This window comes from Somniosus microcephalus, chromosome 8 (genome assembly GCF_052327205.1).
Source record: "Somniosus microcephalus isolate GS21.2 chromosome 8, FLI_Smic_1.0, whole genome shotgun sequence".
NCBI lineage: Eukaryota > Metazoa > Chordata > Chondrichthyes > Squaliformes > Somniosidae > Somniosus > Somniosus microcephalus.
In genome coordinates this window covers 246358598-246384011 of record NC_140994.1, presented here as the reverse complement: position 1 = coordinate 246384011, position 25414 = coordinate 246358598, and the positions used below count along the sequence as shown (strand labels likewise).

General features: G+C 45.8%; 1 protein-coding gene across 3 annotated transcripts in view; it reads left to right on the top strand.

The window, feature by feature from the left end:
• LOC147114255 (uncharacterized) overlaps positions 1-25414 on the top strand; it is a 158924-nt gene that overhangs the window by 30571 nt on the left and 102939 nt on the right. For all 3 annotated transcript variants that reach the window (XM_085995937.1, XM_085995938.1, XM_085995936.1), the window contains exons 2-5: positions 5108-5452; positions 10806-11069; positions 14088-14435; positions 14520-14789. In XM_085995937.1, the coding sequence (XP_085852063.1) occupies positions 5108-5452; positions 10806-11069; positions 14088-14435; positions 14520-14789 (1227 nt within the window). The remainder of the gene's footprint in view (positions 1-5107; positions 5453-10805; positions 11070-14087; positions 14436-14519; positions 14790-25414) is intronic.

The window sequence follows — 25414 nt, the reverse complement described above, 5'->3', positions numbered from 1 at the left end:
CTGTCCTAAATGGCTTACCTCTTATCTTTAGACTGTGACCCCTGGTTCTGGACTCCCCCGCCATCGGGAACATCCTTCCTGCATCTATTCTGTCTAGTACTGTTAGAATTTTTATAAGTTTCAATGAGATCCCCGCTCATTCTTCTAAACTCCAGTGAGTATAAGCCCAATCGATCCAATCTCTCCTCATACGTTATTCCTGCCATCCCAGGTATCAGTCTGGTGAATCTTCACTGCACTCCCTCCATGGCAAGAACATCCTTCCTCAGATAAGGCGACCAAAACTGCACACAATACTCAAGGTGTGGTCTTATCAAGGCCCTGTACAACTGCAGCAAGACATTGTTGCTCCTGTACTCGAATCCTCTCGCTATGAAGGCCAACCATTTGCCTTCTTAACCGCCTGCTGCTCCTGCATGCTTACCTTCAGCAACTGGTGCACAAGGACACCCAGGTCTTGTTGCACTTCCCCTTCTCCCAACCTATTGCCGTTCAGATAATAATCTGCCTTCCTACTTTTGCGACCAAGTGGATAACCTCACACTTATCCACATTATACTGCATCTACCATGCATCTGACCAATCACCCGCCCAATCACCCAACCTGTCCAAATCATACTGGAGTTTCTCGGCATCCTCCTCACAGTACACACGACACACGCCCACCCTGTAAGGGGTGGTGTGTGTTGTCAGCTTTGCCTCTGACTCCCTGAGCGGTTCGAATTGCACCCACTCCCTTGGTTCTAGACTTTGGGCTTATTTGGGGGTTGCAATGAAATTGCAACAGACAACTGAGTTGGTCAAAAAAACTTGGATTTTATTTGAGACAGGAAAATATGCAACACAATAATCTTATCACTCTAAAAGGGGGAACAGTTCGGAATATGCGAGGGAGAATGACAATAGACAAAAAACCTTACCCCTCCCAATCCCACTACACTATGTTGGATTCCAGAGGACCAGGAAATGCTCACCAAACGACTTTCTTGACAGTTGTAGAGGTTCGCGATTTCGGGGTTCTCTTTAGTTGTGGCGGTTGGGGCCTGCCGTACCCCGGATATGGTGGAAGACTGCACCTGCGTTGGGTTTTCAGTCTTCGGAAGTCCACTGACGCGGTCGGGTGCGTATTTGGATTTATCGGGTAAGTACCCAATTTCCTTTGGTTAGGTATAGTTTTTAGAGTCTTTTGCATTAAATCTTACCCAGCGGTAAGTCAGGCTAGCTTGTAGAGTGGAAACAAGTTTGTGAATCTTCGGTTTCTTCCAGGTTGGTTTCTTGTTGGTCGTGGTGGCCCAATATTACCTAGTTGTTGGTAATATTGTTAGTTGTTGGTTTCTTGGGGCCCTTGGTTACCGCGATTCCTTCCGTTCTCCTCCTGTTGGCCTTTCGTTGATTGATTGCCCCGAGGCTGATGTGTCTTTCAAATGAGCTGTGCCTCTGTCTGTATGAACTTTACCTTCAAGTTCACAAACCATCCGAATAACCTTTACTGACTGTCCGTATGACTCTCTGACTGTTTCTGTGTAAAAGCAGGCCTCAATTATACTGTTTTGAGGCCTTGCTTATCTGCCCACCAAATCACCTTTGGCCCATTGTTAATTTTGGCAGGCTCGTTAACTTTAATAGTTTTAAAATTCTCAGAGTTTCGGGGCTGGTCCCATCTATTTTTAATTGACTTTTAAATAGTTTCCGGATTGCTTCGAAATCAGTTTAAGTGTGCAAAGTGGTTTTGGATGTCTCTCTGAGTGGTTTTAAACTGTTGTCTGATTGTCTTCTCCTGCTGGGGCCAGGGTCTCTTTTGTTGATTAGTAGCATATAATGTATTATTCATGTTCTTGATGGCCCTGTAGGTTTTGGCGGGAACTGTCCTTCCGTGGGCCTATTGTCTTTATGTAGAATGACTGGGATGGTCAAGAACATTCCCAGACAATCTGGCCTTTTCCAATACTCAAACTGTCTGTCCCACAGTGCCCAACCCAGTTCCTTTTGTCGCAGCCTTCCACAGGCCTGGACATGCCTTTTAAAATAGCCAAAAATCCTGGGGTTTTGATTTTATGCCCCTTTTGGCCCAATATTCCTTTAAACAGTCCAAAATCTCTTCTCTTTTTGGTTTGGGGGAATCTGTAGAATTTTGCGAGCCTTACAACCCAGCTTTGCGTCATCTGCAAACTTGGAGATATTACATCTAGTTCTCTCATACAGAACCTGTCCAAATCATACTGGAGTTTCTCGACATCCTCCTCACAGCACACACGCCCACCCAGCTTTGTGTCGTCTGCAAATTTGGAGATATTACATCTAGTTCCCTCGTCCAGATCATTAATATATGTGAATAGCTGGAGTCCTAGCACCGATCCCTGCAGTACCCCACTAGTCACAGCCTGCCACTCGGAGAAAGACCCGTTTATTTCAACTCTTTGCTTCCTGTCTGCCAACCAGTTCTCTATCTAAGTCAGTACCTTACCCCCAATCCCATGTGCTTTAACATTACTCACTAATCACTTATGCGGGACCTTATCGAAAGCCTTCTGAAAGTCCAAATACACCACATCCACTGGTTCTCCCTTATCTATTCTACCAGTTACATCCTCAAAAAATTACAGTAAATCAGTCAAGCATGATTTACCTTTTGTAAATCCATGTTGACTTTGTCCGATCCTGTCACTGTTTTCCAAGTGCTCTGCTATTACATCCTTTATAATGGACTCTAGCATTTTCCCCACTAGAAATATCCTGAGGGTGTGGAAAAACTTTCTTTCAACAATGGACTCTAGTAATTTCCCCACTACCGATGTTAGGCTTACCAGTCTATAATTCCCCGTTTTCTCTCTACCACCTTTTTTAAATAGTGGGGTTACATTATTTACCCTCCAATCCATGGGAACTGTTCCAAAATTCTGTAGATTCTGGAAGATGACCAGCAATGCATCTACTATTTCTAGGGCCACTTCCTTAAGCACCCTAGGATGTAGATTATCAGGCCCTGGGGATTTATCGGCCTTCAATCCCGTCAATTTCCCCAACACCATTTCCCTACAAATACTGATTTCATTCAGTTCCTCCCTTTCATTAGACCTTATTTTCCCTGACATCTCTGGGAGGTTATTTTTGTCCTCCTTTTGTGAAGACAGAACCAAAGTATGTATTTAATTGGTTTGCCATTTCTTTGTTCCCCATTATAAGACTAAAGGCTAAAGGGATCAAGGGATATGGAGAGAAGGCAGGAACAGGGTACTGAATTTGGATGATCAGCCATGATCTCATTGAATGGCGGAGCATGCACGAGGGGCTGAATGGCCTACTCCTGCTCCTATCTTCTATAAATTCCCCTGATTCTGACTGCAAGGGACCTACGCTTGACTTCACCAATCTTTTTCTCTTCACATATGTATAGAAGCTTGGTGAGGTCAAGCGTAGGTCCCTTGCAGTCAGAATCAGGGGAATTTATAATGGGGAACAAAGACATTACCTTGTCCAATTGGCCAATCCTCATCTGGCACATGCCACATGGCATTGGAGCCTTATGGTTGTTGCGGGATAACAGCAGCCAGACAGCCCTGAGGCCTAACGATTATGTGGGGGAGAGTGAAACATGACGTTGTCTATAGCTCCTTGGATATTTGGGGTGCTCCCAGGACTCCTGAAGACCCTCTGTTCGTAAAAGAAAGGCTTGCATTTATATAGCGCCTTCCATGACCACCGGACATCCCAAAGCGCTTTACGTCCAATTAAGTACTTTTTGAAGTGTAGTCACTGTTGTAATGTAGGAAACGCGGCAGCCAATTTGGGCACAGCAAGCTCCCACAAACAGCAATGTGATAATGACCAGAGAATCTGTTTTACTGATGTTGATTGAGGGTTAAATATTGGCCAGGACACCGGGGGTAACTCCTGTGCTCTACGAAATAGTGCCATGGGATCTTTTATGTCTACCTGAGATAGCAGACGGGGCCTCGGTTTAATGTCTCATCTGAAAGACGGCACCTCTGACAGTGCAGCACTCCCTCAGCACTGCGCTGGAGTTCATGGCGTGAGCCCCGATGCCAGCTTTTCTGGCATGCCTCTTCTTTTTGGTGCTCAGCGGACGAGGCAGGAAACCTCTGCATGTCAACCTATAATCTTAGTATGGATGGAATGCTGCAATGTTTAAGAATCCATCCCTGGTTGAGTTGTCAAACTGAGGCCCTGTTTCCAATGGCGCAGGTGCATGTTAAACAGGTGGCACTGTTTGAAGTGCAGCAAGGAGATCTCCCAATCTCATAGGCAGCCTTTGGTCCCTCAATCAATGCAACCAAAAACGGATTATCTGGTCATTCATCTCATTGCTATTTGTTGCTGTGCATAATAGGGCCTGCTGTATCTGCTTTCACAAGAACAGTCACTCGATTTCAAAGTGATCCATTCTGTATATGTGAGACATTTCTGAGAGACATGTTAAGGCACGGTGTAAATGTAAGTCTCTTCTTTATTAGTGTTTAATTCACTGCCATTTCTCTTCCAGGAATGTGCACCTTGAAGAAGTTCTGCTCTTCTCTCTGACCTCTGATGAAGGGTCATCGACCTGATACAGGGAACTTTGAGTTATCCGGAGGCGAACCATCCGGCAAGCTGGAGCCACCGGCAAAAATCAGGAGCCGTTTTTTATTCTTTTGGTTTCTTTTCTTTGCTTTTTTTGAACAGTCAAGCACTGCAAGGTCTGTAGCTATAGCAACAGCTTCAGCTACAGACGCTTGCAGCCACACCCGAGTGTTTAGAAGCTGTTTGTTGTCAGATACGGAGATAAAAATCTCCTATCTTTCAACATTAACTCTGGAGTGTCCGGCCGTTTTGAGGCAACGGCAGCAGCTCGGTCCCGTCGGTGCTGGATAGCACAAAGTTTCCTGTACGTTAACTCTCTCTCTCCACAGATGTTGCCTGACCTGCTGAGTGTTTCCAGCATTTTCTGTTTTTATTTCTTTTCTTATTGGGTTGTGAATGTGTTACATCACTGCAGAACGAATTAAAAATTTAACTACAAATTGTAAATAAATTACCTACAGTATTATTAATTACACACATTGAATTAAGGAGCTGCTGTTTGATTTTAATTTTTTTAAATTTCTTGCAGAAAACCCAAATCCTGTCTATTTTTTAGATAATACTGACGACTTCATACTAAATGGGTCAGACATTCCTGGAAACGGCCCTGTCATCTGGGAATGGAAACCACATTCTGGGCAACAAACCACAAAGCAGTTGGGTACTTTCCACAGAGAAGATACGGAGTGGACGGTACAATGGAGCAAGGAGCATAATGATATGCAAAACATTCACAACAGGATAGATCAGGTCAATGGTACCCTTAATCTGAGGATTGCAAGACCTGGATTTGAGCTTGCAGGATTGTTCAGCTGCCGGCAGACACAGCCCAGAAACACAATTCTGAAACAGTACGAACTGTTTGGGATCAAAGGTGAGTGTGATAAGTATTAGCACACGTACAATCAACATTTCACCATCTATCACCATTTAAATAACACTCTACCTTTCTGTTTTTCCAACCGAAGTGGATAACTTCACATTTATCTATGTTATACTGCATCTGCCATGTATTTGCCCACTCACTCAACTTGTCTAAATCGTCTTGAAGCCTCTTTGCATTCTCCTCACAATTCACAATCCCACCTAGTTTCGTGTCATTAACAAACTTGGAAATATTACATTTGGTTCCCTCATCCAAATCATTGATATATATTGTGAATAGCTGGGGCCCAAGCACTGATCCCTACGGTACCGCACTAGTCACCGCCTGCGACCCTGAAAAAGATCCATTTATTCCTACTCTCTGTTTCCTGTCTGTTAACCAATTTTCAATCCATGCTAGTATATTACCCCCAATCCCATGTGCTTTAATTTTGCATGCTAACCTCTTATGTGGGACTTTATCAAAGGCCTTCTGAATATCCAAATACACCACATCCACTGGTTCTCCCTTATCTATTGTACCAGTTACTGAAGGGATATTTACTAGTCCTAGCCCCTTTAGGGCTACCTGGGATCAGGCGTATTTCTCAGACGTTCACTTTCAGCTAAAGTTTGAGGTAGCCGAATCCTAAAGATGCTTAATTGGGTCTAAAGGCCTGAACTGTCTCTCCCTAAAGGAAAGGAACAACCTGAAAATGTTACCGTCCTCTAGATAGCACTTTTAATAAGTTTAGCGAGACTGTAACATTCCAGATATTATGAGGGTCTGGAAAACTCCCCCAGAATTCTGCAACTCCTCACCAAAGAGTATACAGAGATTGAGTTTGCGAGTTTTTGATACAGAAGTCTTATGTGAGACAATTCTAAAAATATATAGATTTATTAAAGGACCGACATGTAATTTACAGTTGGTGAGTCAATCGCAACATTAACAGTTCCAAAAAGAGAAAGCTTACAATCTTATTATCAGAGAACCTTACTTTCAAATCTTAACTTCGCTACAGTTTTACAGTTCTTAAAGTTCTATTCAGGATATCCACCAAAATCAAATACCTTTGATCCCTGAGGTACAAAGATTTGGAGACTAACAGAGTCGCCTCTGAAGCCAAGAATCGCTTTGCCCCTTTAACGGAAGTCTACTATCCCATTTGAGAGTTCAATATTTATACCCTTTTCCAGTGGTATTTCCTTTAAGGTTTTCTGCTGATGTAAGCTAATTACCTCTAGTCATTTTTCTGCTGACCCCTACAATTCTTACAGTCACCTCAGCTGGTAGCATTACAGAATCATGTCTTCTCTCTAGGTGTCCTAAGTTTACCATAAAAAACGGTGTGACGGCAGGTGTGTTTTTTACTTGGTGTCATTTTACGAAGGCAGATGTTTCTTACTTTTAAGTGCTTCTTTACGAAGTGTAAATTAGAACACCTTATCTAGGGTGAACCATTGTTTCATTCCGAAAGGTTCAGCCTGCCGGAGCCTTTAACCTTCTGTTTCAATAAGGTTGTTTATTCAGGGTCAACAACTACCTTATCTCAATAGCCAGGATGCTTTCATAGCTATTTCATAGTTAGGTTTCTAAATTTCCAAACCCAGTTTGTCATGTTTTAATAAGACCAGAATTCTTTCATAAGGTAGCATTTTTCTGAATAGGTTATATGGCTTATTCCTTCACATTACATCCTCAAAAATCTCCAGTAAGTTTGTCAAACATGATTTCCCGTTCATAAATCCATGTTGCCTTTGTCTAATCACATTGATATTTTCCAAATATGTAATTATTCAAAATTTGCATCATCCAATGCACTGCTCTCATTAAAAAAAAGTGTAGCATGGTGTGTACAGCAATTTATTTTCTGCAAAATAGATCTGGATTCTGTTACTTCATCAATAATTCAAATATTTTCCTTGAACCATATCGATCTGTATATTAATTAATGGTGCCTGTCATGAGACTACAGTCATGTTCTAGATATACAAAGAAGGAATTTGCATTTGTATAGCATCTTTCATGACCTCGGGAAATCCAAAACTCCAGTGAAGAACTTTTGAAGTGTAGTCACTGTTGTAATGTAGAAAAAGCCAATTTGCGCACAGCAAGATTCTACAAACAGCAATGACATAATGACCAGATAATCTGTTTTAGTGATGTTGGTTGAGGGATAAATATTGTCCAGGACACTGGGGAAAACTCCTCTGCACTTCTTCAAATAGTGTCCTGGGATTTTTATGTCTACCTGAGAGGGCTTTGGTTTAATGTCTCATCCGAAAGGTGGAAACCCTGACAGTGCAGCGCTCCCTCAGTAATACACGGCTGCATGTCAGCCTAGGTTATGTACACATAAGAAGGACTTCTAACAGAGGCAAGAGAGTGCTATCAATTGAATCATGGCAGAGAATGCATTGGTTTAATACAAACGCATGGTTGAGCTTTCCCATTGGTTGTTTTCCATGGTAGAAAATCTAAAACAATTCAATAGTAGGTTCAAAAAAATCAGCTCCTTTTAAGCTACCAGCTGAATTTCCTGTTTCAATCTGCGCAAATTGCCCAGTTAACATATCAGAATAGGGAAATCATAACCTATCTCCATGACAGCGTGAAGCAGGTTCTTTGCCACCAGTGCTACCTGAGCCCTAATGCGCCCATTGTTGTCCATGCCTCCTAGCACTCTGTCCCAGGCACTTCTGGTCTCTCACGAGGATCTATTCAGTATTTTATTCCCAAATATTCTAAACCATGGGGAAGAAATTCAGCTGTAGGCCATCCATCAGATAGATCGGCCATCACTGAGACTTCCTGTCACTTGCCCATTTGCATCAATCCCAATGCTGATGCCTTTCCCTGTCCATGGTTACAGAGGCGAACAGAGAGACAGACAAGCTTGGAACGGTAAGAAAGGGGAAAAGACAAAGGGAAAGTTAAAAGAAGTAACAGAGTAAAGGAGGGAGAACATAAGAACATAAGAAATAAGAGTAGTACATTCGGCCCTTCGAGCCTGCTCCGCCATTCAATGAGATCATGGCTGATCTTCTACCTCAACTCCACCTTCCCGCATTATCTCCAATATCCTTTGATTCTGTTAATATCAAAAAAATTATCGATCTCTGTCTTGAATATACTCAATGACTGAGCATCCACAGCTCTCTGGGGTAGAGAATTCTAAAGATTCACAAACCTTTGAGTGTAGACATTTCTCCTCATCTCAGTCCTAAATGGCCGACCCCTTATTCTGAGACTGTGACCACTGGTTCTAGACTCCCCAGCCAGGGGAAACATCCTCCCAGCATCTACCCTGTCACGCCTCTTGAGAATGATATGTATTTCAATGAGATCACCCCTCATTCTTCTAAATTCTAGGGAATATAGGCCTGGTCTCCTCAACCTCTCCTCATAGGACAATCCTGCTATCCCAGGAATTATTCTAGCGAACCATTGTTGCACTCCCTCTAAGGCAAGCATATCCTTCCTTGGGTAAGAAGACCAAAACTGTACCCAGCACTGCAGCTGTGGTCTCACCAATATGATTGTAATAAGACAACTTTACTCTTGTACTCCAATCCTTTTGTAATAAAGGCCAACATACCATTTGCTTTCCTAATTGCTTGCTGTACGTGCATGTTAACTTAAAGTGGTTCGTGTACAAGGACACCCAGGTCCCTCTGAACACCAACATTTCCCAATCTCTCACCATTTAAAAAATATTCTGCTTTTCTATTTTTCCTATCAAAGTGGATAATGTCACATTTCTCCACATTATATTCCATCTGTCATGTTCTTGCCCACTCACTTAACCTGTCTATATCCCTTTGCAGCCTCTTTGCATCCTCCTCACAATTTACTTTCCCATCTAGCTTTGTATCGTAAGGAAACTTAGAAACATTACACTCGGTCCCTTCATTGAAGTCATTAATATAGATTGTAAATGGCTGAGGTCCAAGAACTGATCCTTATGGTATCCCACTAGTTACAGCCTGCCAACCCGAAAATGACCCATTTATTCCTACATTGTGTGAAATAGCCTCTTCTCTGGCACCGTATCGAATGCTTTCTAAAAATCCAAATACACTACATCCACTGGTTGCCCCTTATCTACCCTCCAAAACCTCTAATAGATTTGTCAAACACAATTTACCTTTCATAGGTCCACGTTGACTCTGCCCAATCATATTATGATTTTCTAAATGCCCTGTTACCATGTCCCTAATAATAGATTCCAGCATTTTCCCTACCTCTGATGTCAGGCTAACTGGTCTATAGTTCGCTGTTTTCTCTCTCCCTCCTTTCTTGAATAGCGGGGTTACTTTTGCTACCTTCCAATCTGTGGGGACCATTCTAGAATCTAGGGACTTCTGGAAAATCGAAATCAATGCATCCACTATCTCTGTAGCCAACTCTTTTAAAACCATCGGATGTAGGCCATCAGGTCAAGAGGATTTGTTGGCCTTTAGTCCCATTAATTTCTCCAGTACTCTTTCTTTACTAATATTACTTTCTTTAAGTTCCTCATTCTCACTAGATCCTTGGTTCTCCACTATTGCCGGAAAGTTCTTTGTGTCTTCTTCCGTGAAGACAGATACAAAGTACTTGTTTAATGTCTCTGCCATTTCCTTATTCACCATTATAATTTCTCCTGTCTCTGCCTGTAAGGGACCCACATTTACTTTCACTAACCTCTCCCTTTTTACATATATTTGAAGCTTTTACAATCTGTTTTTATGTCTCTTGTTAGTTTAAATGCAAGTGTAAGATGAAAGTGAAAGGAGTGGAACTAGAGAAAGAGCACTGTTCCTCTCATAACTGTTGCTCTCTCAGTCTGCTGCTGCAGAGTGCAGACTGAACTGTCTCCTTTAAAGGCTGCACGGATGTGTCCAGGCAGTTCAGCTGCTTACACCCGTTTTACCCGGGTTTTACACCAATGGGCATGCAAATGAGCCAACCCAAGAAACCCGCGTGTAACTCCCTCTGCAGCCCATCGGGGTGGGTGGGCGCACGTGTTTGTTTTAATGGGGTAACGGCAGTGCACATCATTCTGAGGAAATTCTAGGTCAATATTTTTAATGCTCCAAATATCGCAGGTGGTTAAACGCAGCATGTGCAAGAAGGAAAGAGAAGCGACAAGTCCATTATTCAAATCAGCGACGCTGTTCTCTTCACAGCGCAGATCAATATAATGAGTGTCATTAGTAAATGTTATTGAACCGTGTCCCTAACAAACTCTCCTATTGGCCAGAGCCTCTTCACAATCTACAGTAAATAAAATTACCAAAAAATGAAACTATGAATATATTTCAGTAAATATAGTATTTTCTGAACACTGATACACGTCATTTATCTGTTTTTACAGTTGAGACAGATTCACAGAGGCCTGAATTGGGCAGTGACATCACCCTCAGTTGTACCATCTCCAGACTCTCAGATACAGTCAGTCTTCACTGGAAACCAAGAGACTTATCTCAGCAGAGCAGAAGGAACACTGATCAGATCAGATTGAATAACACGGTCTATCTGATAGTCAGAAATGTTGCAGCAAAGAATTGGAATCCGTATACATGTGAAGTGCAGGAAAATGGCACCACTGTAATCACTGGAAACAGACGTGTGTATCCTGGTAAGCCCAAATCTACCTAGGAGCGGGTATTGAAATAAATGACTGGTTTCCAAGTGTTACCAGAACAGCAGAGGGAGCTAATGGCTGCTGTCTGGCTTTTACTGTAGATTGTGGACCCAATGTTCTCTTGGAGGATCTGTGTAAACATAGGTTTGGAGTGAAGTGCAGATCTCATTAGATCCCAAAATAAAGTAAATGGGGATGAAGCTAAAGATGCTCTCAAATATATCACTAGATACCATCATCAAGAGCTAGTCCTTATCTAACTATAGAGCACTACCACTACAAATATGCAGCGTTACAGTATACTCCCAAGTGCCTATGTAGCACAGCACTAATGCACAGTCACATCGAAGAATGTTACTGGATTAGCTATAGTTGAGCATTGCTGAAATTTACCACTACAATGTCCTTCATATTGCTAATGATGTCAATGGATTGGCAGTGCCGTTAAATTCTCCCAACTGTTAATTTACAAAGTTGTACATTTCCTTTCCTGATTAAATGAGATTTCTGAGATGTGCATTCTTTGTATTCATGACATTGTCATTAACATATGTTGTATGTGCCATGCATGACACATGACATGTAATGACATCACAAATGCAGTGCATATACATCATGGAGAATGCAGGGGTTTATTAAAAATCTGCTGATCTGCCAACATAAAAAAAGTGGGAATTTATGATGAAAAATATTTGTGGAAATCTACAATAATAATTATTAAAGTGTGGCGGTACCACTGGTTGTCCCTTACATTGAGATACATAATTCCCTTTAACTTACCTTACTGTATGTTTAACTTACCTTTTGGGGCCGTTGCCCTTTTAACTTACCTGTTGGGGCCGTTGCCCCTTTAAGATTCACCCTAACATGATGACATCACGTCACGTATGACGTGACGTGCGTGCGACGGCCGTCGGCCCGACTCGGCTTCTAGGACGGCCGCTGACACAGCCCGGCCTAGCGTCTTCGGCCTCAACGGCCAGCCGACGGGAGCGATGCGAACTTCCGCTCCCGCGGCAAGCACCGGCACAGCCCGGCCTCCCGACTTCGGCCTCAACGGCCAGCAATGCAACGACGCGCATCACGTGACGCCCTAAGCGCGGGAAACGCGAACAACGTGATAACGTCACAACACAAACGCGATGATGTCATCACGCTCCCCACAGGACTGCGAACTCAGTCCTCGTGGAGTCCCCGCTGGGACAAGACCTATACCATGGTGCTCCTACAGTCAGCCATCTTACCTGCCATCTTACCTGATGTAATTAGTCTGTTCCTGTAAATAAACAACTTGTTAACAGTTCGTCGAAGTCAAACTCTCTTATTTAGTGGCGATCTACACGAACCGCTACAAAAGCACACAAAAAAATGACAATATTACTGTTACTTTTGGAAAGCTGTTGAGAAAGCTTTTTAATTATTTTTTATGAACTTAATGCTATCATTCATGATACAAAAATACCATGATGTTGAGTACAAGAGTTCACAAGAGGGATGATCAACAATCAGCAGTGTGTATCCCTTGTCTCTTGAAAACCTTCAAACAAGTTGTTCACATTCGACTTCCTCATGTGCACATATCCCTCGACAGCTTCACCTCCTCACGCCTGACTAGAATGTCAGACCACACTCTTAATGGGGGGAACATGGTAGCGTGAGGAAAACCCGGCAAGGCCGGGGATGTGGAGGCCCTACTGATCCTGCCTGATGGCCGGCCAGATTGACAGCTTGGACGGCGGGCGCGAATAGGTATTTGCTCCAGGAGAGCGCAACCGGGGACCAGTGGGAGCGTTCTGCGGCAGTTCAAGACAGGTCTGGCCACAATAGTCGGAAAATGGGTGAGGGGGTGGGGGCGACCATCTGGCCGCGATCAGAGGAGGAGAGGGAGTTGTCTGGTCACCATCCGGAGTGTAGGGGGGGGGGGTTGTCCGCGATTGGAGGGGGAAGGGTTTGGAGCCTGGAGCTAGGGAAGCCCAAGGCTTCCTTGCGAGGCTCAAAGGAGCAAACCTGTTCCTCCTGGCCTGCAAGGAAATCTGAAAAATAGGTTTAAAACTTACCTTCTGGGCCTGGCCTGGCCCAGGAACCTGCTCTCGGGAGATTTTGCAAACGCTGCTCTTCCGCCCACCCAAACCCCCACCCGCTCACACCTCAACTTGAAATTTCGGATCGGGCCCTGATGACATTTTCGTACCCAATCTGCATATTTAAAACAGGACCCCACTGATTCCTGTGGCTGACCTGCTCGAAAGAGCAGATTAATACAGGGACCTGGCAGGAAGGAATCGGGATCACTTGGGGGGGGGGGGGGGTAAGTCACTCTGTTATTTTAACTGCCCACCAGTCTCAACCAAGCAGGGTCAGTTACAATCAGGCCCTCATTTTCACAGAATCACAGAAACCCCACAGTGCAGATAGAGGCCATTTCGGCCCATCGAGCCTGCACCGACACATATCCCACCCGATCCCCATAACCCCTACATATCCCACCCTATCCCCGTAACCCCACATATTTAATCCCCCTAACACTAAGGGTCAATTTATCATAGCCAATTTATCACATCTTTGGACTGTGGGAGGAAACCGGAGAACCCGGAGGAAACCCACGCAAACACGGGGAGAATGTGCAAACTCCACACAGACAGTCACCTGAGGCCGGATTCGAACCCGGGTCCCTGGCGCTGTGAGGCAACAGTGCTAACCACTATGCCACCGTGGGAACATTTTCTCTGAATTGTTTCCAAGTTTAGTAAAGCAGCAACTCTTTACATGGAAGCAAGTTTAACAAGCGCATTCCTAATAACACGTGGTTAACGAGACATCTTAACACGTTTCCTTCCCGCTTTTATTATTCACTTAACAGCACTTTTTGAATGAGAGGATGAAGCTATAAGTGATAATGCAATTTTAAGGGAATTTATGAAAAAAAGCAGACTCAATCTGCATTTTATCTACTGTTCCTTTTTGATGTATCACAGTCAGTGCGAAAATCAAAATCCTCTTTTCCTATTACAGCTAGATATCATCATCAGCCTGCCTACACGTGCTATCGGTCGAGTACAGTTCACAGTGAACTTCACCTTATGTATGATTCTCGTTCTTTCTGGAGATACCATGAAGCTGCCTGGATTTGGAAGTCGCATCACTCTCCAAATCAAGAGATACAGATAGCTTCTTATTTCAGACCCCATCGTATCGATCTAAACAGGACGTACTTTGGGAATCGAATAAATTCAGTAAGGAGATATCGTGGCAGGAACATCATTGTACAGATCGTCCCTGTGCTGTTTGCTGATGCAGGAGATTACACATTAACTGTCGATTCAGAAAAACTAGTGACCATTACACTAATCACAGTTAAAGGTAGGTGACAGAACGCTGCCGTTGTTGCCAGTCATCATTTATCAATTATTGTTTAAAATCTAAATGATTTTCTTGTTTCCACAGTCACAGCTGAACCATCTGATGCAGTGACTGAGGGAGACACCGTTACCCTGACCTGCTCTGTCTCTGATGTCACTGAATCAATGAGACTTGTTTGGACCCATAGTGATGGCAAAACTTTTGGAGAAAAAACATTGAATGGACAGAATGGGGAAGAGAAATCATTGAGACTGATTATTCAGAAAGCTGACAGAGACAGAGGGAACTGGATATGTGTTTTGTTTCAACAAAACAGGCCCAAGGTTTTAGTCCCATATTATCTGGAAATCGCAAGTATGTGTTTATGTTTTAAACCGATAACCAGCAGCACGGGTACAAACTGATGCAGAATAAATAGACAGTGCAACTCAATAATATGTACTTGTTTGTTCAATGTACTGTCGCAGAAGCTCTGTTACTCGGGGTTAGCTCTATATATTAGGGGGAAAAAGTTAGTATCGCCCACTTTGGGGCGCTAATATCGGCCGGGCGCAAAGTTTAGCACCCAACGCTAATTATCGTCTCCGACTGCAAAATTCGCCTTTATCGCCCCGGAGGTGATTTGAGCGCGAAATCAGGCGCTACACACCTCTCTTAAGGCGCAAACGTCAGGGAGCGAGGCGTTACCTCAGAACGCTACCGAAGCTCAGGCGATTTCAGTTACCATGGAAGCCAGACAGACTGGCGCCGTCCAGTTCTTAAAGGGGAGGGGCCATCTTGCTGGCCAACCACACCCTGCTCATTGCAGCCTTGAATCTCGGCCAAAAGCAATTGTGTTAGAATCACTAATGGATAGGCCCATGGAAAGAGCTCGGCACTTAGGAACCTCAAAAGTGGTGCTGAGGGACAAACCTACTTAGGACAGCATTAAAACCAAAAATTTTGCCGATAAGAAAAGACAGGAAGCGTCCGCCTTTAAATAGTGCTCCCCCAGCCCCTTCCTGACTTGAAAACGTTCCCCTCTACCTGTCGTTCCTAGCAGCAGGCGTTAAGGCAGGGGGCGCGACTCAATATCCGGTCTAGGGCACAACTGGGGCGTTGCACGCTTGACTGATGTCACGATCTGCGGGTGCAGGAGATCATGGCTGTAGTGTTTAGCGCCGCTGCAAAATGATTGGTCAATTTCGCAAGTGGTGCTAACATCACCGCGCCTGGGCGCTAGCTGCTTTGCGCCCCGTTAGCGCCCTCTTAGGGTGCTAACAGGAGGCGCAAAGCAACCGAATTTTTCCCCCATAATATCCTAGGAAAGCAATAGAAAGGCTTCCTCTGGCCTATTTGGAATGGTAGCATAGTGACTATATTACTGGACTAGTAATCCAGGAGCCTGGACTAATGATCCAGAGACATGAGTTCAAATTCCACCACAGCAGCTGAGGCATGTAAATTCAAATAACTAAATAAATCTGGAATAAAAAGCTAGTGTCAGTAATGGTGACCATGAAACTATCGATTGTCAAAGAAAACCTATCTGGTTCACTAATGTAGCTCAATGGGTAGCACACTTGCCTCTGAGTCACAAGGTTGTGGGTTCAAGTCCTACTCCATGGGACTAGAGCACATCAATCTAGGCTGACACTCCAGTGCAGCCCTGTGGGAGTGCTGCGCTGCTGAAGGTGCTGTCTTTCGAATGAGACATTAAACCAAGGCCCCGTCTGCTCTCTCAGGTAGGCATAAAAGATCCCATGGCACTATTTCGAAGAAGAGCCAATATTTAACCCTCAATCAACATAACAAACAGATTATCTGGTCATTATCACATTGCTGTCTGTGGGAGCTTGCTGTGCACAAATTGGCTGTCACGTTTTCCACATTACGACAGTGACTACACGCTAAAAGTACTTCATTTGCTGTAAAGCTCTTTGAGATGTCCGGTGGTCGTGAAAGGTGCTATATAAATGTAAGTCTTTCTTTTATATCCTTTAGGGAATCTGCCGCCCTTACCCAGTCTGGCCAATAGGTGACTCCTAGACCCACAGCAATGTGGTTGACTCTTAACTGCCCACTGAATTGGTCACCACCACCACCTTTAGGGATGGGCAATAAATGCTGGCCTTGCCGGCGATGTCCACATCGAACGAATAACAAAAGAAATATGTGATCTCTAGTCTGAAGTGGATCTCTGGCCAAAACAGGCAAGTGGCTGCAGGGAGAAAGGAAGGAAGAGAGACTAACATTTATTTAGCGCCTTTCACGACCTCAGGATGTCCCAAAGAGCTTTACAGCCAATGAAGTACTTTTGAAGCGTAGTCATTGTTGTAATGTAGGAAACATGGGAGCCAATTTGAACAAAGTAAGCTCCCGCAAACAACAATGGTTTTGGTTGACTGATAAATGTTGGCCAGAACATTGGGAGAACTCCTCTGCTCTTCAAATAGTGCCATATATTTAGCGTCCAGCGAAATGGGAAGAAAGAGCCTCGGTTTAACATATCATCTGAACAATGGTCCATCGGACAGTGTAGCACTCCCTCAGTAATACGCCAAAGTGTTTGGCTACATTATGTGCTCAAGTCCCTCAAGTGGGAAATGAACCTACAACCTCCTGACTCAGAGGTGAGATTGCTGCCACTGAGACACAGCTGACTCTAGGTGGAGGACTCCAGACCGCACAGATCAGTCACTGAGTGCCCTGGAGGGGAAATCAGCTTTACAGCGGGCACACCTTGTTGTCAATGCCCTTCACATTAGCTCCCAGATTAAACAGTTGCCCTTGAAAAGGTGGTGGTGAGCTGCCTTCTTGAACTGCTGTAGTTGTGTGGTGAGGGTACTCCCACAGTGCAATTAGGGAGGGAGTTCCAGGATTTTGACCCAGCGATGATGAAGGAACGGCGATATATTTCCAAGTCAGGATGGTGTGTGACTTGCAGGGGAACTTGGAGGTGGTAGTGTCCCCATGAGCCTGCTGCCCTTGTCCTTCTAGGTGGTAGAGGCCGCGGGTTTGGGAGGTGCTGCCGAAGAAGTCTTGGCGAGTTGCTGCAGTGCATCTTGTAGATGGTACACCCTACAGCCATGGTACGCCGGTGCTGGAGGGAGTGAATGTTTAAGGTGGTGGATGGGGTGCCAATCAAGCGGGCTGCTTTGTCCTGGATGGTGTCGAGCTTCTTCAGTGTTGTTGGAGCTGCACTCATCCAGGCAAGTGGAGAGTATTCCATCACAGTCCTTACTTGTGCCTTGTAGATGGTGGAAAGGCTTTGGGGAGTCAGGAGGTTAGACGCTCACCACAGAATACCTCGCCTCTGACCTGCTCTTGTTGTCACAGTGTTTATGTGGCTGGTCCAGTTAAGTTTCTGGTTAATGGTGACCCCCAGGATGTTGATAATGGGGGATTCGGCGATGGTAATGCCATTGAATGTCACGGGGAGGTGGTTGGACTCTCGTTTTTTGGAAATAGTAATTGCCTGGCACTTGTCTGGTGCAAATGTTAAATGCCACTTATCAGCCCATGCCTGAATGTTGTGCAGGTCTTGTTGCATGCGGGGCATGGACTGCTTCATTACCTGAGGAGTTGCAAATGGCTCTGAACACTATGCAGTCATCAGCGAACATCCCCATTTCTGACCTTATGTTGAATGGATGGTCATTGATGAAGCAGCTGAAGATGGTTGGGCCGAGGACACTGCCCTGAGGAACTCCTGCAGCGATGTCCTGGGGCTGAGAGGATTGGCCGAATGGCCTGTTTCTGTGCTGTAAATGCTGTGTAATTCTATCTAACTCACCGCGCCATCACCGCCGGCCCGCCCAGCGTGCTGATCCTAGAATCATAGCAATTTACAGCATACAACGAGGCCATTCGGCCCGTCCAGCCCGTGCTGGCCAACAAAGAGCTCTCCACCCTTATCCCACTTTCCAGCACCTGGTCCGTAGCCTTGGAGGTTATGGCACTTCAAGTGTATATCCAAGTACTTTTTAAATGTGATGAGGGCCTCTGCCTCTACCAGTCTTTGGCAGTGAGTTCCAGACCCCAACCACTCTCTGGGTGAAAAGATTTCTCCTCAAATCCCCTCCAAACTTCCGACCAATTACTTTAAATCTCTGCCCCCTGGTTATTGACCCTGCTGCTAAGGGGAATAGGTCCTTCCTATCCACTCTATCTAGGCCCCTCATAATTTTATACACCTCAATTAATTCTCCCCTCAGCCTCCTCTGTCATAAGAAAACAACCCCAGCCTATCCAATCTTTCCTCATAGCTAAAATTCCCCAGCCCAGGCTGTTAGATCCGTGGTTCAGTGGATAAATAATTACACGGATGCTGTACATAAACAAATAACAGGTCTTTACTGGAGGAGGGTAATCTCTAGGCTGGGGTACAGAGGCATGCGCACAGCTTATATACCGGTGTGGTCACTGCCGGTACTATAGTATACAGGAGCTGTAAAAAGTAGTTCTGACTTAAAGCACGTACACTACAATTCCTCCCTTTTTAGATTAATAATACCCCCTTAATATTCAAATAACAATTACATTTTTACATGTACATTCAATAACAAAAGTCCATTTATAGATTCAGTCTTTGGGGCGGCTTCCTGACCCTTTTGGGATAGCGCCTTTCCGGAGGTTCTTGTTCTTGGTGCAGAGGCGATTCTGACCCCCTTTCATCGGGTAGTTCATCGGGTTCCACTGCTACTGGGTCTGAAGTAGACGCTACCGGTATGTCGGGTTCATCCCCAGGTACTCGAGACATGGGGTTGACACATTCCTGTGATGCTAAGATCTGATCGACGTGGCGTCTCACAATGTTCTCCCCGACATCCACTATGTACATTAATGGCCCCTGCCTTGTACATATCGTTCCGGGTTGCCACTTCTCTGTTCGATAGTCCCGGGCCAAGACTGGTTGCCCTACATTGAAGCTCCTTGTCGGCTTCTCGTTGATGTGCTGGAATTGTTTGTCCTCAACATTTCTTCGCACATTTGGTCTGAGCAAGTCCAGACGAGATCTCAACCTTCGGTTAAAGAACATCATGGCCGGGGTCTGGTTGGTAACTGCATGTGTCGCGTTTCGGTAGGCTAATAAGAAATTGTCCATCTTATGCTGTAGTGGAATTTCCTCGTCGCACATGGCATTTATCACCTTCTTAAAGGTTTGTACGAACCTCTCAGCCAATCCATTGGTGGCTGGATGATACGGGGCAGATGTATAATGCCTTACCCCATTCCTTTTCATGAATTTTTGGAACTCATTAGACACAAACTGTGGTCCATTATCAGAGCAGATCTGCTCTGGCAAACCGTTTCTGGCAAATATGGTCCGTAGGACTGCAATCGTTTTCTCTGTAGTGGTTGAAGACATCTTTATCACCTCAGGCCACTTTGAATGAGCATCCACTGCTATTAAGAACATTGAGTCCATGAATGGACCAGCAAAATCAATGTGCACCCGTTGCCATGGAGAGGAGGGCCACTCCCATGGGTGTAGAGGGGCATGTGGTGGTGCATTTTGGATCTTCTGGCATCCTAAGCAGCTCTTAGTTAGGTCTTCGATTTGTTGATCGATTCCCGGCCACCACACATAAGCCCTAGCTAGGCTTTTCATTTTCACTCCCCCCAGATGACCTTCATGTAGCTCATTTAGCACTCTCTCCCTTAACTTGGGTGGAATCACCACTCTGGATCCACACATCACTGTCCCCTGGCATACTGACAGCTGTTCTCTTCTGGATGAGAATTCTGGCAACAGTGAGTCGCCATGTGTTGGCCATTCCCTCACTGTCAATTCATATACCCGTGACAGCGTCAGATCATTGCGGGTCTCCTTCTCTATATCCACGTTTGTTACTGCCAATCGTTCAATTAGCGACGAATAAAATATCTCGATAGGGTCCACTGCTGGTGCTTCCTCCACAGTAGGCAGTGGCAGGCGCGATAGTCCATCAGCGTTCCCATGCTGTCTCGTGCCTTTATATTCTATTTCATATTGATTCGCCCCTAGAAACAGGGACCATCTTTGTAACCGCTGTGCAGTCATTACTGGCACGCCCTTCTTAGGATTAAAGATGGAGACAAGTGGTTGGTGGTCAGTCAGCAAGGTGAACTTCTGTCCATGCAGATAGTGGTTGAATTTTTTTACTCCCCATACTAGGCTGAGGGCCTCCCTGTCAATCTGGGCGTAGTTGCGCTCGGCTGAGGTTAATGACCGAGACGCAAAAGCTACTGGCCTCTCCAACCCGCCTGTGAATTTGTGCGACAGCACCGCTCCAATGCCATAGGGTGATGCATCACATGCCAAACGAATTGGTAGTGCTGGGTTGAAATGGGCCAACACCTCTTTTGATGTGATCAATTCTTTATACTTCTGGAAAGCTCATCTACGTTTGTCATCCCACTTCCATGGTACCCCTGTTTGCAGTAGGGTGTTCAGCGGGTGTAATACCGTAGACAAATTTGGTAAGAGCTTGTGGTAATAGTTCACCAGCCCGAGGAACGACCTCAGTTGTGACACATTTTCCGGTGCTGGAGCCTTGACGACTGCCTCTATCTTGTCAGGGGACTTATGTAACCCCTCTTCATCGATGACGTGGCCGCAATACGAGATCTGTTTCTGGAAAAACTCGCACTTGTGGCGATTAGCTCGTAGCCCATATTCCTTTAATCTGGCGAGCACCTTCTCCAAGTTAGCGAGGTGATCACCGTCATTTTCGCCCGTGACCAAGATGTCGTCCAAATAACACTGGGTCCCTGGAATCCCTTGCCGGACCTGATTCATCGCCCTTTGCCAGATAGCCGGAGCCGAGGCTACTCCAAACACCAGCCGGTTGTATTGATAGAGACCTTTATGGGTGTTGATCGTAAGGTAATGTTTCGAAGCTTCTTCTACCTCCATTTGCAAGTACGCCTGGGCTAGATCAATTTTGGTGAAGCGTTTACCACCAGATAGCGAGGCGAAAATATCCTCAATTCGTGGAAGCGGACATTGCACCGTGTGAAGGACTGGGTTCACTGTCACCTTAAAATCCCCACAGATGCGGACCTTCTTTGGTTCCCCAGGCATATTACTCAACGACCTCTTCATTACAGGAACGATGGGTGTAGCCCACTCGCTCCAGTCCACTTTGGACAGTACTCCTGAACATTCCAACCCTTCCAGCTCTGCTTCAACCGCTTGTCTGATCGCATAAGACACTGGTCTGGCCTTCAGAAACTTTGGGCTTGCATTATCCTCTATTTTAATTGTTGCTGTTATTCCTTTTAGTGTTCCTAGTCCCTCCTGGAACACTTCTTTTGCGTCAGTTAGCATTTTTGACAGTCGTCCAGGTGTGACGTCGTCATCCTTTTTGGCCTCCACCTTCAGTGCCTGTATGTAATGCCAATCTAAATGTATCTTCCGGATCCATTCACGTCCTAGCAGTGGTGGTCCTCCATTTGGCAATACATATATATCCATTTTAGGTATTTCCTGACCTTTATATGTCACTTTCACCCTTATTTTTCCTTTGGGGTAGACTTTTCGCCCCGTATACGTCTTCAAGACAATCTCTGTAGCTTTCAAGGGCATGTGTGAAAATAGCCGCTTGTAGTCTCTTTGATTTATGACTGTTAGAGCTGACCCTGTGTCCAATTCCATTTCCACTTGGACTCCGTCTATCTTGAGTGTAACCCAGATGGTCTGGTGATCCTCCATTCCGGTTACATTATGTAGTTTCAGACAACCCAGCTCCTTGCTTCGGAGTCTGTGTCACTTTTCTGTTCATCTGAACCACTGTCCATCACCTGGTGTACCTTTTTGTACTTCTCCTGTGGAGATTTCTTACTGTTGGTTTTCTTCCCAGACCTGCAGGCTCTTGCTATGTGTCCTGCTTTCCCACACTGTCTGCACACTTGGTCCTTGAACCAACAATCTTTCTGGTCATGTGCTGTTCTGCCACAGCGATAGCACTTCCCTGTTCCATAGGTCATTTTGTTGGTGCCATATTCTTGCGGTCTCCGTTGTATCTCTGCAGCGCCCCTTGCGGCTGCTTCGTGTGATACTGCCATACTGAAAGCCTTGTCCAGCGTAAGGTCCTTTTCTGATAGAAGCCGTTTCTGGGTTCCTTCACTTTGTAGCCCACACACAAACTTGTCCCTTAACGTGTCTGCTAGTCCCGCTCCAAACTGGCAGTATTTCGATAGCTTGCGCAGTTCAGTTAGGTACTCAGCATTGCTTTCGTCTTTGTGTTGGTTCCTTTTATGGAACTTAAATCGTTCTGCTATCAGCAGCAGTGTGGGGTTTAAGTGGTCCTGTAGAATTTCTACTATGCTTTCAAAATTCTTGTTTACCGGCTTCTCTGGGGTTATTAGATTTCGCAGTAACCCATAAGTTTTTGCACCCATGGAATTTAACAGAACCAGTGCTTTATTAGCACCTGGCACTTTATTCGCCCTGCAGTGCACCTCAATATGTTCCACATATGTTGCCCAATCTTCGACTTCATTGTGGAACGTAGAGATACTGCCACTCTTCGGCATCCTTGGTTGTGCGTTAACTATCACCAATGGCGCCTCCCGCGCTTCCCCTTCTTCTCCACTGGCACAAAATGGCGTCTCCCGCGCTTTCCTTCCTTCCCACGCTCGCCCGTCTTCTCCGCTGCGGCTTCGCAAAATGGCGTCTCCCGCGCTCTTCCTTCTTCTCCACGGCTTAATGGCGCCTCCCGCGTTCTCCCTGTTTCTCCGCGGCTCAATGGCGTCTCCCGCGCTCTCCCTGCTTCTCCGCGGCTCAATGGCGTCTCCCCTTGCTTCGCCCCGAGGACCCTGATCAGCCCGTGATCCCTGGCTGTGCTCTGCGCATTCTTCTCTTGATATTTGTCGACGCCGCTCAGTCTAGAACCCGACTGTTTCTTACCCTCTCTCTCTCCAGTTTGCAGTATTTTCCCTCGACGCCGCTCGGTGATCAACCCCTGGCTGCGCCCTGCTCTCTTCACCCTCTTTCCTACCCCGTTGACGCTGCCCGGCTCTCTCTCTCTGCCGTCGGTCGGCTACAGCCGCCGCTGCTTGGGAAGGGTCTGCTCTGGACCTGTCGTCGGTCTCTTACTGCTCGTTGTGGCTGGGGAACCAAGCCCGGCTCTCCACAGCCTCCCCAGCGAAGTTGGATCTCTGCCTGACTGCTGGGCGGTTGCTCGCTGTCGACGCCCGTGTTCCTGGACTCGACTATTTTTTAAATTTTTTTTTACGTTGCAGGTAGAATCCCATCAACACTCGTCGCCACTGTTAGATCCGTGGTTCAGTGGATAAATAATTACACGGATGCTGTGCATAAACAAATAACTGGAGGAGGGTAATCTCTAGACTGGGGTACAGAGGCATGCGCACAGCTTATATACCGGTGTGGTCACTGCCGGTACTACAGTATACAGGAGCTGTAAAAAGTAGTTCTGACTTAAAGCACATACACTACACAGGCAACATCCTCTTAAATCTCCTCTGCAACCCCTCTAGCCCAATCACATCTTTCCTGTAATCTGTAAGACCGAGACCCCATTTGTCACCCCAAAGGGGACTCTGAGGAATTGGTAGAGGCGTCCGTTCGCCTCGAAGGCAGTGTACGGGCGGTCCTCTGGTCTGATAGGGAGCTGGTGGTATGCTGACTTGAGGTCGATGGTGGAGAACACCCGGTATTGGGCGATTTGGTTCACCATTTCTGATATGCGGGGTAGCGGGTAGGCGTCTAGTTGGGTGTACCTGTTGATCGTTTGGCTATAGTTGATCACCATCCGTTTCTTCTCGCTACCCCTTACCACCACCACTTGGGCGCGCCACGGGCTATTGCTGCGTTCAATAATGCGCTCTTTCAGGAGCCTGTCTACCTCGGTCGCGATAAACCGCCTGTCCTCCCAGCTGTACCTCCTGCTTTTGGTCGCTATTGGCCGGCAGTTAGGGGTAAGGTTCGCGAATAGCGAAGGCGGCTTTACCTTCAGGGTAGCCAGACCGCACACTGTGAGGGGCGGCTGGGACCCACCGTAATTGAGCGTGATGCTTTGATGGTAGCACTGGAAATCCAGGCCCAAGATCACGCTCGCACATAGATTCTTCATGATTAATACTTTAAAATTATCGTAAAGAGTTCCGTTAACGGACAATTGTACCGTGCAGTAACCCATAATGGTCGATGTCTGGGTTTTATCAGCCATAGAGATGGTACCCCGAGTAGGGACCACCTTTAGGGAGAGTTGTTGTACCAGTTCAGGGTGGATAAAACTCTCCATGCTTCCACTGTCAATTAAACATTTAACCCTGCACCCGTTTATCTCGATGTCCACCATTGATTTGGATAGCGGGTGCGGCCTGGTCTGATCCACTGTGACCGATGCCACTGTAGGGCCCTGATCGAGACAAGATGATGTCCACGCTGTCTGCTCACAAGATGGCGGACCCCACGAGGTCGGGCAAGATGGCGTCCAAGATGGCCGCTCCCACGGCGCACACGCGGCGGTGGCGGGTTTTCCGGCGGGGTTCCCTCTGCACACCTTCCCGAAGTGCCCCTTCTTACTGCACTTAAAGCAGGTGGTGCCTTTCGCCGGGCACAGGTTTCTGGTGTGCTTCGGCTGCCCGCAGAAGAAGCTGGCCCAGCCTGCAGCACATCCAGTACGGCAGACCTCTGGATGGAAGATACATTCTCCTCTGTGTGTTACCTTCTAAGTCAATAAAATTGATGTGCCTCAATAAATCCGAGACTCGATGTTAGCGAAACAAAACAAGGCTTTTATTGACTTAGAAGGTAACACACAGAGGAGAATGTATCTTCCATCCAGAGGTCTGCCGTACTGGATGTGCTGCAGGCTGGGCCAGCTTACATAGGAGCCAGGTATGGGCGGAGCCCTACACACAGTACAATACAATGGAAATGAAACTGAAACCAACCACAGTCACAGGCAGAGAAATAGTGATGAGTGATGAATGGAATATTTCATCACATTCACCCCTTCTATAGATTTAGTCTGTTCGGGGGT